This window comes from Arachis duranensis, chromosome 5, assembly GCF_000817695.3.
Source record: "Arachis duranensis cultivar V14167 chromosome 5, aradu.V14167.gnm2.J7QH, whole genome shotgun sequence".
Classification (NCBI taxonomy): domain Eukaryota; kingdom Viridiplantae; phylum Streptophyta; class Magnoliopsida; order Fabales; family Fabaceae; genus Arachis; species Arachis duranensis.
In genome coordinates, this window is record NC_029776.3 from 91305111 (window position 1) to 91318445 (window position 13335).

At 31.0% G+C, this 13335-nt stretch overlaps 3 protein-coding genes across 3 annotated transcripts; 1 reads left to right on the forward strand and 2 right to left on the reverse strand.

Moving 5' to 3' along the window:
* Positions 1-549: 549 nt before the first annotated feature.
* Positions 550-1719, reverse strand: LOC107490390 (heavy metal-associated isoprenylated plant protein 36). Its single transcript, XM_016111160.3, has 3 exons — positions 1484-1719; positions 1312-1393; positions 550-952 (listed from the first exon to the last, which is right to left on the reverse strand). Exons 1-3 carry the CDS (start codon positions 1493-1495, stop codon positions 708-710), a joined length of 339 nt encoding a protein of 112 aa, XP_015966646.1. The 5' UTR covers positions 1496-1719; the 3' UTR covers positions 550-707.
* A 1671-nt stretch (positions 1720-3390) lies between these two features.
* Positions 3391-3922, forward strand: LOC107490364 (uncharacterized). The gene is made up of 2 exons (XM_021143076.2): positions 3391-3486; positions 3601-3922. Exons 1-2 carry the CDS (start codon positions 3450-3452, stop codon positions 3834-3836), a joined length of 273 nt encoding a protein of 90 aa, XP_020998735.2. The 5' UTR covers positions 3391-3449; the 3' UTR covers positions 3837-3922.
* A 53-nt stretch (positions 3923-3975) lies between these two features.
* On the reverse strand, positions 3976-4928 carry LOC107490421 (uncharacterized). Its single transcript, XM_016111202.3, has 2 exons — positions 4449-4928; positions 3976-4309 (listed from the first exon to the last, which is right to left on the reverse strand). Exons 1-2 carry the CDS (start codon positions 4839-4841, stop codon positions 4136-4138), a joined length of 567 nt encoding a protein of 188 aa, XP_015966688.1. The 5' UTR covers positions 4842-4928; the 3' UTR covers positions 3976-4135.
* Positions 4929-13335: the final 8407 nt, after the last annotated feature.

Sequence of the window (13335 nt, forward strand, 5' to 3'; positions counted from 1 at the left end):
ATTTCTTGACCCAATTAATAATTATTTCAGCCATTTGTCAATTAAAATTTGTACAAGGCTGAATATCACATTGGGCTTGTTGTAATTTTTGGTCCAACAACAAAATCTACAAATTCCAACAAAATTATTAAGCTGCTAATTTATAATAACTAATTTTTTTAATATATATAAATAGTTCTAATTTTAAATTATAAATATATTTATACTTAAATTAAATATTTGTATATTTTTACCCTTATTATTAAAATTTTCCGGGTCTGATATTGACTAACGGTAATGAGGTGAAACTGTGGTATTAGGAGAAGGAAAAAAAAGGTAAGAAATAAAAGAGTAATTTTATCTTTTAAAAAAAAGGTAGTAAGTCATTTGGTTTTGTTACGACTGTAGTTTGTTGTTTTCTGTTAGCTCTCTAGGCTTGTAATAGGACAAGAGATTTTTTTTAGAAAGTTGTAATAACTAATAAGACACGTCAAATTTTGATTTGAGGCGACATAATATCTTAGCCCCTGTTTCTGTTAATTAGAACAAGGCCTAATTAATTCAAGATGCTAAAAGAAAAACAAACTGTGTAAATCTTAGGACCATAGTACATACAAACACATGAAAGTGACTAATGAAAAAAATCTATAGTTAAAGATGAGAAGATCAATAAATGTACACTTCAGAGAGTAGTTGTGGGTTAAATATGACGCAGAAATTAATCATTCTCAAACCAAACACGTTTCAATTTGATGCTGGTGGGTGGCTAAGAGAGTCCAGTTATTATTATTGGTCATTGATTTATGGTCTTCCATTAGTTCAGCATCCTTGTCCTCACTAAATTCTTGTATGTCCAAAATCTCAACCCTACGATTAGTCTTCTTTCTTATCATGATAGCCACATCTTGTGGTATGAACCTTCCTCCCACAATTACCCTTGTCTGCTTCTTCTCTAGGAGATGGATTTCCAACTCTGCCACAATAATATTCAAACAAATAAACAACATAATTCTCAACTTCACAACTATTTGGTGCCAAGAAGTAGTGCATATAGTCATTAACATATGGTTAAGTTTATATCATCAGAAAAATATATAGTTATATTACTAACTTTTTTGTCTTAAATTTGTCAAACAAAACCATTTTTTAATGCTGGGGAAATTCTTAGAGAAATGCCTTTTCGTTTGTAATATTGGAACTAAAAATAGTGCCACCTTATTCTACTATTAAAATTTTAGTAAAAAATTCTAGATGTTGAGCAATTTTCATATGATTAATAAGGATCCTCATCACGATGAGAAAATAGAAAGAAGATAATGAATTGTGTCTAACCTGGCACATCAAGAAGGACTCTCTTAACTTTTCTATAACAACCGCTACAATCGATGTTGATCCTCATCACCATGCAAAAGTACTGCGTGAACAACACAAAGGATTTAGAGATGGTAATAAATTAATTAATTAATATAAACAGTTTCAGAAACGATGGTGACTTAAGTCTTGCCTTCACTGTCATGAAATCACTAGGAGAAGAACAAAGAAAGAGAAAGAGAAAGAGAAAAAGAGAGAAACAAAGGATAAAGTCACAGATGATGAAAAATGGTACAAGAAAAAGACTATCTTAAAAGGAAATAAAGAGAACTTTGAAGGGCCAAAAAGGGTTTATGATGAGCTGGTTTGCATTTCAATTTGAAGACTCTGATTCTCCATTTAGTGACAGAACCTGATTCTGTTTTCTAGTAGAACATGTTATTCTTGGTTTCTTTGTGCCTATTAGTTTTTAGTGCATGGCAATTGAACAGTGAATTTTTTATTAATAGCATCTCTTTAATCTTGATACTTAAATGAAGCAAAAAAAGTTGCACTCGTGCCATATGAAATTCGTTGTTTCAGATATGCCTTTGGAATATATTTCACAGAAAATAAAAGAAACAAACATGCATCTAAAGTTGTCAAGGGAGGGGGACTTTCTCCTTGTAACCCTGTTGTCACATGAGTATATTAAATTATAGTATTATATTGCTTAAATCTTCTGATCCAAAGTAAATGTATATGATCCTAGCTAGATAGATCATAGTTTTTTGGACAACATATAGTTAACACTCATAGATAGGTGTAAAATAAAATGGTCCATATATCCAAGTTTTATGTGTGTAGGTATAGTTATACTGATTTATGTACGCATGCGTGTGTATAAAAACAGATGAAATGTCAAAAGTTCAGTGTGATATAAAAATATTATTGGTCCTCTAAAAGTTTTTGTATATATATCGTATAAGAATAGTTTTACATATAATAACACTTGACATTCAAAAATGTTACATGTATCTAAAAATTCAGTCACTAAATTAGTCATTATGTATTTATATATAAAATTGTATTTTTTATTTTCAATATATATTTTATATTCTATACGAATGATTGATTTATTGACTAATTTTTTGTGTTTGATTAGTATGATTGTTTCATATATCAGGAGGGATCAGCATAACGTGCCCCTTCAACAAGCTGTATTTTACGGGTCACCAATTATCCAAATGTTCTTGGAGAAGTAAAAAGAAGAATGATTTATAAGAACTTGGAAAATTTTAGTTCCTGAAACATGTTCATGTGTAAAATAAAGATTTTATTTTTGATAATGACGTTAGTTGATTATTGAATATGAATGACTGAGTCGGACTACAAATCGTTCAACTATAATAAAATTTTTGTAACAAGTTATTGATACTTAGCATTGTTAATTTTATTATGTCTATCACCATCAAGTACATCATGTTTGTTATGTGGGAAAATGGGGAAATGGGATGCAATAGCATGATTTGGGATGGTGGATAAACAAGAAGTACATGTTCAATGAAACTCACACACCATGCATGTAATAACTCACACAGAAAGATTGACATTTTTTTTTCTATTTAGAAACCATGGAAAATATTACTCACTGCACCTCACAACCTGAAAACATAACACAATGGCTACACAGAAATATTGTCCTCTTGTCTCTATTTTCTGCCACATTATTTTCTTGCTCCTGATTTCCCATCCACCCACCACACTTTCCCAAGATCCAAGCTCTTCTAACCCGACCATAGCGCAATGCACAGCAACCCTCCTTCCTCTCATCCCTTGCGCACCGTTCGTGCAGGGTACTTCTAAGTCTCCTGTGCAAGCATGCTGCGGCAACCTCAGGCAACTCTACAGCCAAGAGCCTCACTGTCTCTGCCTTCTGCTAAATGACACTACCATGAGCTCTTTCCCCATTAACAGGACGCTTGCTCTAGAGCTGCCGGCACTTTGTGCCCTTCAAGTTGACATCTCCACCTGCCCAGGTTACCTTCATATTTAAGTGAATCCTATATTATATATATGGTTATGGACAGTGATGATATTCATTGATCAATTTTTGCACTTTTTTTGTTGTAGGGGAACAACTCCAAGTGCCTGTTCCTGCAACTTCGCCGGCTTCTCCAATGTCCTTCAGGGCAAAGAACAGCTCTAATGTTGCTGGTATACAATCACTTTTATTCCCAACATTCACTTCACTTTGATGATAGTTTCCTTTAGCAATATCCAAGATGTTGAATCATGCTCTAAAGTGCTCCTTCCTTTGTAAACTTGTAGCTTCTCCTGCAGTTTTAGTTGCACCAAGATCAAGTATGATGGGATTCCAATTTGGAAGTAGCCAGAGCACCAGCTTAAAGGCAAATAACAGAGTGGCGGCAGGGCTGGTGACTTTGTCAATTCTATTGCTCACAGCATTTCAAGGAGTGTTAGAGCTGATGACTTTAGCAATGTTGTTACTACTAATTAAAATTAAGATTGAAATAATGTATTTAATTCATGTAGGATTCACTTGAAGAGACTGAGACTAGGTTTTATTATTTCATGTTAAATATGTCATTAATTTATGTTATCTTTTTGTCTATGTATTAAAATATGTAGTTGTTCTTGGTGTTATATAGTCTTCATGCTTTCCTAAAAAAGAGAGTTTATAAATTTTCACATACAACCGCTGAATTTGATTTGTCTTAGAATTGATATTCTTACAAAAGATTATAGGCAGTTTGAGTTCTTAAACCCATGTGAATAAAAGCATTATCTTACAAACCAAACTCAGCTGAGAAAAGTATGTTTGCAGCCAGTAGATATGAATGTACTAGTTCAAACTTGGAGCCACTTCTGTTGGATTGGATTCAAATATGTCGGAGTCAGATGCCTCAGGTCCTTCTAAAAGTTCTCTAGACTGAACAGATTCCTTGTATGCAGGAGTCTCTTTGAAATCTGTTGCTCCTTCATTGTAGGTTGCCACAGCAATCCCACAAGCAATTAACTGCAATTTGAGGACAATTAGAAGTTCAAATAAGAGTAATCTAACTAACATTAAAGAAAATCTCAGGGTACCAAATAACTAATAAAACTCCATCATAATTGCTATGGTAAACTAGAAGATTAAGAGTATTGGAGGTTACCGCAAAAACAACGCCGAAAGCCCACATATACTCAACAAAGAAGCCAAGCCAGTCCCACTGAGGCCCTTCCCAGAAGTCCTTCTCCTCTCCCGGTAGATCCGGCAAGAAGTAACCGTCATCGACATCGTCAACGGCTGAGTCTTCAATCTCGCCCGTCGGTTGCGGGTCCTGATCCTGATCCTTGGTCGTCGTGCTGCCACGTCGGCCTTTGCCAGAACGAGGGGAAAATTTCTTGGTTGCAGAAACCACGTGAAGGCTTCCTCTACATCTTTTAGTTGCTGTAGCTGATGGTGTTATGCGGAAGGTGAGGTGAGGACGGTGAGGGATGGAGGTATTGCATAGGATTCTGGCGCCGCCGCTGCCACTGATGGAAGTGGCTACGGTGAAGGCCATTGGGAAGGGATGAGATGATGTGGGAAGAAAGGAGGAGCTGGTCCGAGTTGTGTGGTGTGTGGATAAGAGAAATTAGAACGTTTGCCAAAGCAATAATGTTTCTAAATTTCCATCATGGATTTGTCTTTGGTGGGCAAAGTTCGTGCTGGTCCTTAAAGGACCTGATAAGAATATTCCAAATACGTGGATGAAAATGGATCCGTATAGAAAAAATTATTTCTGCTAAGCCCATTATTTTGTGTAATTGCAAATCAATTTGTTTGTGTGACGACAAACGAGTTTGGTAAAGGAAAATGGGAATAGTTAAACCCAAAAAAATAATAAAAATATATTTGGACCTAGAGTTTTAAATAATGCCTGGGGGGCTAAACAGGATATGAAGTGCGGCGGTGCAAAGAAAATGTATACTCGGGGTTAGATTTTCATTTGTATTTGAGCCGAATATTTTGGCCCACAAACAAAGCATTTTTTTAATAACAAACCTTTTTGTTTTAATATTTATTTCTTTATTTTTTTTTCAAATTTAAAAATGAGATTCGACAACTTTTTAGGTAAGTATAAAAAATTATGTCATTTGAGTTATAACTCGTTAATATTTTTTTATTATTATTATTATTATCATAAATTGTATCCATCATTATAATACTATTAATACAATATATTTAATTTTAATACCAAAAATAATACATTTAATTTAAACTAAATATATTTATTAAAAGTTAAAAGGTATCAAATACTATTCCTTTTCAAATAAAACAACTTAGATAAGAGATCATTATACTAATATTTTTTGTGGTATTTATTCTTTATTATTTTATAACATGTAATATATAATATCATAAATTTTATACATATATAAATCTTAACGTTAATTTTTCATATTTGGCTATTTTTTTTTGTATTTGACTACTTTATTATAATTTGGTTATTTCGGTCAAACTAAAATTAAATGGATTAAACTACTAAACTAATAATTAAAACATCGATTTAATTTTTAAAATTNTAATTATATTTATAAATTTAAATAATTTTTCAATTAACATATGTAAAAATTAGTTATTTTCAAAAAAAAATTTACAATATTGTAGTTTATAGAGTACCTACATTTCATTGAGTTTGGTACATATATTTTGGATATATTTTTTATTTTTTTTAAACAAAAAGCTCAATATAACAAAGTGAAGCAGCTAGAAAGTATAAAGTTATTAAGTAACAAAATAGAAAATTAAATTGTAATCATTTCCAAAATTATCATTAATAACTAAAAAGATCAAAATATGTTCGCTCTTTGTAGCTCCTAATCGACTTGTTGATAACCTCCGCAACACTTTTTTTTTATTCCTGAATATCTTATCATTCCTTTCTAATCAAGTATATCAGATGATAGCACAAAATCTATCAACGAACAATGATCCGATAAACCTCTCTACCCACTTTTAAGCCGCGTCTCAAAAAATTCTTCAACCCATTTCACATTAACCAACACCCGATCAATACGACTGCAGGATTAGCTCCTGAACCAAATAAACTTACGATCATTTAGCTCTAAATCCACCACCTCCATATTCTCACAACCGATATATTGGATATTATCCTCAATAGGTAATCAGATAAAAACCGATTATACCCATCTTAATTGGTTTGTATATTGAATTTGAAATCGTAGAATCCCACAGATTCCATTACCTAATAGATTATGAAAAACATATACTACTCATTTTTTAACTTTAAATTTAATATTTTATTTTAATTTTTTAATTAATTATATTTCTTATTTTTAAGGAATTACAATTAGTTTTATTTAATTTAAATTTTATAAATAATATAATGGTATACCCGTCACTTCTATAACCACCTCGAAAATACGCGAAAATTGCATTTGTTTTAAAACAATTCAAATAGTAAGCATGCACTTTTTTTTCCTAGTTTTTAAATGGAAAACATTTCATGGTTTTACAGAATAGCATTTTCCATTTTCCATTTCCAAACGATTCAAAATATTCACCACTGCAACAAATTTTTTTGAGTTAAACTCTGTATTTCAACTAGCGGCCAAAAAAAATCTGGAGCATTATCAAATTTTGTTTATGAATGAGACTGGTAAAGAAAGAATACAGGCCATCTAAGTGCTTATATATATGTGGTTTCAGTTTCGGACGTGATAATAATTCATTTTTGTATAATTAAACTATTTTAGATGTATTATAAAGATTTGATGTAATATTTTAAATATATTTAAGACATTTAAAATAATAAATAGCAAATATAATGATTTCAAAACACATCTAAAAATTATTGAAAGATTTTTTTTTTGTAAAAGTAAGTAAATAAATGGGAGGAACACATCTGTTTATGTGAAATAAAAGTTTTGGTAAGATTTGGATATGAAGTTTTATTGCTTAGGAGTTAAAATTTTAGAATTTGGAGTTTGGTTTTTTTTTAAATTTAAAAGAATAATACATCGAATTTAGAGTTTTTTTTATGAAGAAAATTTATTTCTGTCAAAATAAAATAGAAAAAAAAAACCTCCAAAAGATAGCAGCCTTAGTGATGAGTATATGTGACTTTAAAATTATTTAAATAAAGTTATGAAACGTTTTTAAGTGATAAAAATTTGAGAAGATCAAAATATAGAAACATCTGCTCTTAGAACCTCTTCTACACATATTCATCCTATAAATTCTACACTTAGGATGAACAAAAGAAGATAGTTTATATTCTAAATATTTGTTATATGGATTACAATCATGTAAGCGGAGAAATATTAGTTAGTAGATTGTTACTTGTTAGTGATATGTATTTGACTTAACATATTCTTGTACATGCCTTCATATAAATAAGGCTATTCACACTTGACCTTTTGTATGTGAAAATGAAAGAAACACAGTTCAAGTTACACTTATACTTTTTCTTCTCGTGATGTTGTTATCTTGATTTCTTTTTTCACTTTATCTCTTTTACTCATTGTGAATCTAAAAGTTTTAAACCATTTTAGATCCTTCACTAGAGTCACTCCAAGCTGCATTGTGAAGTTGAAATACTTCGTTGGATTGGGAATCAGGTAGAGGTCTTGTTTGGATCTCAAGAACAACTTGTGATTAAGAGTGGCAATGGATAGAGTAGGTTAGAGTTTGAAGTCCACCCTAATTCTTTCGCAGGTTGAAATTTTTATATAAATTCAATCTTATCCTACTTTCAGGTTGAGAATATCTCAATCCTAATCTTACCTGTTCTTAACCTGTAGGTATCCGACCCTATTCGTGGGTTACAAAAAAGATGCAACATTATTATATAAGTTTATGATAATTTAAAATAGAAATGATTTTTATGTAAAAAAAAGAATTAAATTATTAATTAATGATCTTCTTTTAGTGGCTAAAAATCTTTTGCATTTAGTAAGAGGTCTTTGATTCAACATCCGTTTGAAACATATTTTTATATAAGTATATAAAATATTAAAATATACATATATAAGGTGCGGATTAATCGGGTAGAGTTGAAACTCAATCCACACTCTACCCTACCCGCACTCTACCCTACCCCTTGCAGATCGGGTAGAATTGAAATTCAACCTACACCCTACTTTACCCGCACTCTACCTTACCCGTTGCGGATCGAGTTGACAATCCTCTCCGACCGAATGAAATTGAATTGGATACCCGCAGATAGAGTACATGTTGCCACCGCTACTTGTGATATGTTCAATTTAGATATACATTTTCTCTTTACTGCTCAATCATATTGTCCTCATTCTCTTTAAGGTCCAAGTGCTTCTCCTACAATCAAGAGAGGTAAATCTCAATAATTTGGGAGCAAAAAAAATGTTAAAATTTTACGTGGTAAATTAGATGATTAGATAACTGCTTGAGACAAGGTACATCTCATCAAGAAAATGGCAAGTAGGGAGCAAGTGCTTTTTCCACAAGTACTTTATCAAATTTTTTTAAGGGTAACCCCTACTTATAGACAATAGAGTATTAATTTTGATTTTTACAAAAAGCGCATTAGAATGGATAAACAAAATAAAATCGGTTTCACTTTAGAGAAATAATATTATTTTAATTAAAAAAATTGATAAAATAATTAAAAATAATATAAAATTTAAATTAAATTAAAACTAAATATTGAAATAACAAAGGATAAAGAATTAGTATTAGAATTATTCTAATCTATTAGAAACTATTTATACCATGATTTAAAATTATGGTCCAAATAAACAATCATAAAGGATAAAAAAAGTCCAATAAATTTACACGGATTGGGTTAGCTTACTACACGGGTCAACTTACCCGACTTACTTGGGATGTAAGTTTCCCAAACTATACTCGACCCGATTTACATGATAAGTAAAGACATGTCAAACTACCACTCTAAATATAAATTTCCAATTCATCTATTGTTACAAGTTCATCTATTCTTACATTGTGGGATAACTTCTCAAATATTAAGGAAGAAACCACCTATTACTGCAAGAGGAAAAACTCAAAAGTGATGGTTAAGTCTTCACTTTTTCCTATAAATATTCCACTAAATTCAAGTATTTCTCAATCTCAATTCTCATCAAGTTGTCTAAATTTATTGCTAACTGAAGCATCAGAATTTCTTATAGGTATCCCCCACCATCATCCATTTAAAAACGTTGGATAACGATAACTTCGCCCCTTTGATGAAACGAAATCCCAACCTTCATCTTAAGTAACTTGGACCTAATCTCTAGGTCCAAATTAGCTTGGTTTCAGGTAATCCATTAGAACCTTGGCATCGTTAATGGAGAATTGATAGTCGACCATCAACCATGACGAATGTTCACCCAGAAGTCAGACGCACTATGTCAGATTTAAAATCATAAAATGGAGGATATAATAATAACAATCGAGTACTTTATATACCTCAACACTCAAAAAGAAGTAAAGGTATCATCGAGAAAAGAGATAGAGGGGGAGTAAGGAAGACGAAGGATAAGTTTCCAAATTCACATTTCCGAAGTATTAAGAATTAAAAATACTGCAGAGATCATGGAATTGGTTCATGCTCATTATGGCCGACTCAAGCAATTGAAGGTTGAACTGGAGCAGCATGTGAGTTAAAACGACAACCTCGGAAAGAGATATGAACGCCGAGAGCTTAAAGAAAAGTTGAAGAAGTTGGAATTCGACCTCTTTAACAAAAGACGTTGTGAAGATCATGAGTCGACTCCCTTCAAGAAGTGAGTACCCTTTTTTAGAATAAATTTTGTGGGCTAAGGTTCCTAGAAACTTCAAGAGCCTGTATATAGATTTCTATGATGGTACTACAGACCTGCGACACCACTTAAGTAACTTTAAGAGTCGCATGCACTTGGCGGATGCATCAGATACAACTCGGTGCAAGGCATGGTCCAAATAAACATTCACAAGGGATCCAGAAAAGTCCAACAACAAATCCACATAGATTGGCCCGACCTACTCGAGGCACAAGTTTCTCAAACCATGTCGGACTTGACTTGCATAACAAGCAAAGGCGTTGTCAAACCACCACTCTAGATACTCATTTTCGACTCATCTATTATTACATCGTGGGATAACTTCCCAAATATTAAGGAAGAAATGACCCACTACTAAAAGAGGAGAAACTCAGGAATGATGATCAAGTCTTCACCTCCTCCTATAAATACTTTACTAAATTCAGGTATTTCTCAATCCTTATTCTCATAAACCTATCTAAAACTCTTGCTAACTTAAGTATCAGAGTCTCTTGTTGGTACTCATCACCATCTTCTATTCTAAGGCTGCACACGACTCTGATCAGATAGGATATAATCAAAATCTCTATCCAATCTGCACTAAACTCATTGGATTGGATTGGATCCAATATTTGCACTTTTTACGCTCGAATCTGATCTGCACATTTGAGAATCAAATATCACATATATCCGATCAAAAAATAAAAAATAAAAATATACTTTAAAATTTGAAAATTAAAAAATATTAATATATGACTCTAAAATAAATAAAAAAACATAACAAAGAAACATCTAGAATTTAAAAAAAAAATACAGTAGATCATATTAAATCACTAACAATTTCACAAGAACTAAATACTAAATAAACTAAACCCTAATAGCATTTAAATTTTAAAAAATTAATACAACAAGAGAGGCACAACTCAAGAAATTACACAACACAATTTATTCTTATTTAACTTTTTTAAAATAAAATTCCTTGTCAAACCATCAAAACTAAGGAAGTGGATGAAAAAAAAATAGAATTGAAGCAGTCAAGTAGAAGAAAAATTAAAATAAAAACAAAAGTAAAAACGTTACTAAAATGCTTAATAGAAGCAAAATAATTATGAGGACAAGATTGACACAGAACAGAGGCAAAGACGAGGAACAAATCTCGAGAGACGAGGTAGATAAGAACCATGATAAAAGTCTGGATGTGACTGTCAATCGACAAAGATAGTGGTGCGACCGTCAACCCAGAAAAAGAAGAGCGCGGCCGAACGACGCTGAAGAAGAGAAGAGAAAACAACGATCTGTACGAATCTGTGAATTGAATCCTAAAATATAGATAAGATATCCGCAATTTGATTTTTTTTAGACTATAGATTAGATCGTATCTAACCTAATAAAGTGTGGATCAAATAACATCCATAATTTACAAATCAAATAGATATCAATACCGCAAATTTATAGATATTATCCTATTTATGTTCAATCTTAATTCGTTCAAAGACATCAAATAACTTCACTTCTCTAGTAAAATAAAGCTGCAGCCTTCATCCAAAATAGTTTAGACTTCATGCCAAGATCTAAATTAACTTGGTTTCAGGTAATCCCATGAAAACAGGAACTATTTGAGGATTTTAATATTTTTGAATTTTAAATCTACTGTTCAACCAGAAATACCAATATCTGGAGGGATCAAAATTAAATTTTAAAAGTATCCGTGCACCAAAATCATATCCTAGATACATTTTTTTTTTCGATGTCACCTAGATACATTGTTAACAAAAGATAAATATTCGTTCATTTCTTTAATTCAACATATATTTTGGCCAAAAACATTTTTTATGTCAAATAATCATTAATCTCTTAAGAAAAATTAATTAACATATATATTTTATGAACGCATATTAAGATTATCATTTAAGAAGTTAATATAAATTTAAATTTTTGATATATTTATTAAAATAAAAAACTAAAAAAAATTGCCTTTGACGGTAAAAAAATTCAAAACTCTTAACTGAATTGGCAGACAAACGCTGTCTTTTTTTCAGATATAGGACAAATAATAATTACCACATGCCTATCCCTATGTAACTACAGCCTTTATTTCTGGTTTCCCAGGTGATATATTTACAGGTCTCTGTAACTCCATTTTACAATGGATCATTTTAATATGTCTATTAGTAATTATAATAGTTAACATTTTAAAAAATATTGTTAATATTAAAATAATATTTTTCATTATTTAATAAGATTTTTTAAAAAATATTATCTTTAATTTTTAAAATACATATATAATCACCGTAATTAGTTTAAACATAAGCATATTACAATTTACCTTTTACCGTAAGTAAATTCTTTAATTAAGATTTTTTCTGTGTAAATAAAAAAACCTCAAATTAGTTTATCAAATTTTGAGTAAAATTCTTTCAAAGATACAATCCGAAAAAAAAAAATTACAAATAACTAATAGTCTGTCACTGATAACATTAGATATTTTAAAAATAATTATCATTTTTTAGTATTTGATCTATTTAATCGCTGACTCACTATTTGATCTATTTTTCTCATTAATTATAAAAAAATTAATCTTTAGTTATTTTTATTCCATATCACAAATAAAAAAATAGATTAATAGATAAAATATTAATAAACGTCCAACTGTGTCTAGTTTTTTAAAATGACTTTGTAAAATGTAATTTCACATCAACAATTTTATGTTGCATATTTTCATTTTGTTTCACACAACTTGTGTTGTGTACTCTTCTAAAATAAAAAGATTAATGCACATTAATATACATTAATAGAGTAAAATATATTGTATCCCTAATTTTTATTAAACATTTTTAAAATATCTATAAATTTTAATTTGTTTTAATTTTATTTTTAATATTTTATTATTTACATCAACTTTTATCTTTATCATCAAATTTTTTCTAGTCAAAATATGGATAAATCTTTTTTCTCATTTTACCCTTCGGACTTCCGATCCATATTTTATACCGCCGACCTTGACGTTTGGCTCTTTATCGACACCGCCATCACCGTCGCCTCGTCGAAGGAGTGGAATCATAGAACGAATTTTCCCTGCCACTATCGCCTCCATCTAAATTTGTTGAATCTGCGCACCTTCTTCACTTTGTGTTTATTGTTTGTTTGTTATGGTGGTTGTTGAGGGGTGGGGTGCCAGTTTTAGTGACTTCTGTGAGGTTTAGGGTGAGATTAAATGGTGGCAGCAGCGGTGGTGTGGGGAAGGTGGGATTATTTTCGTGACGGGAGTTGGTG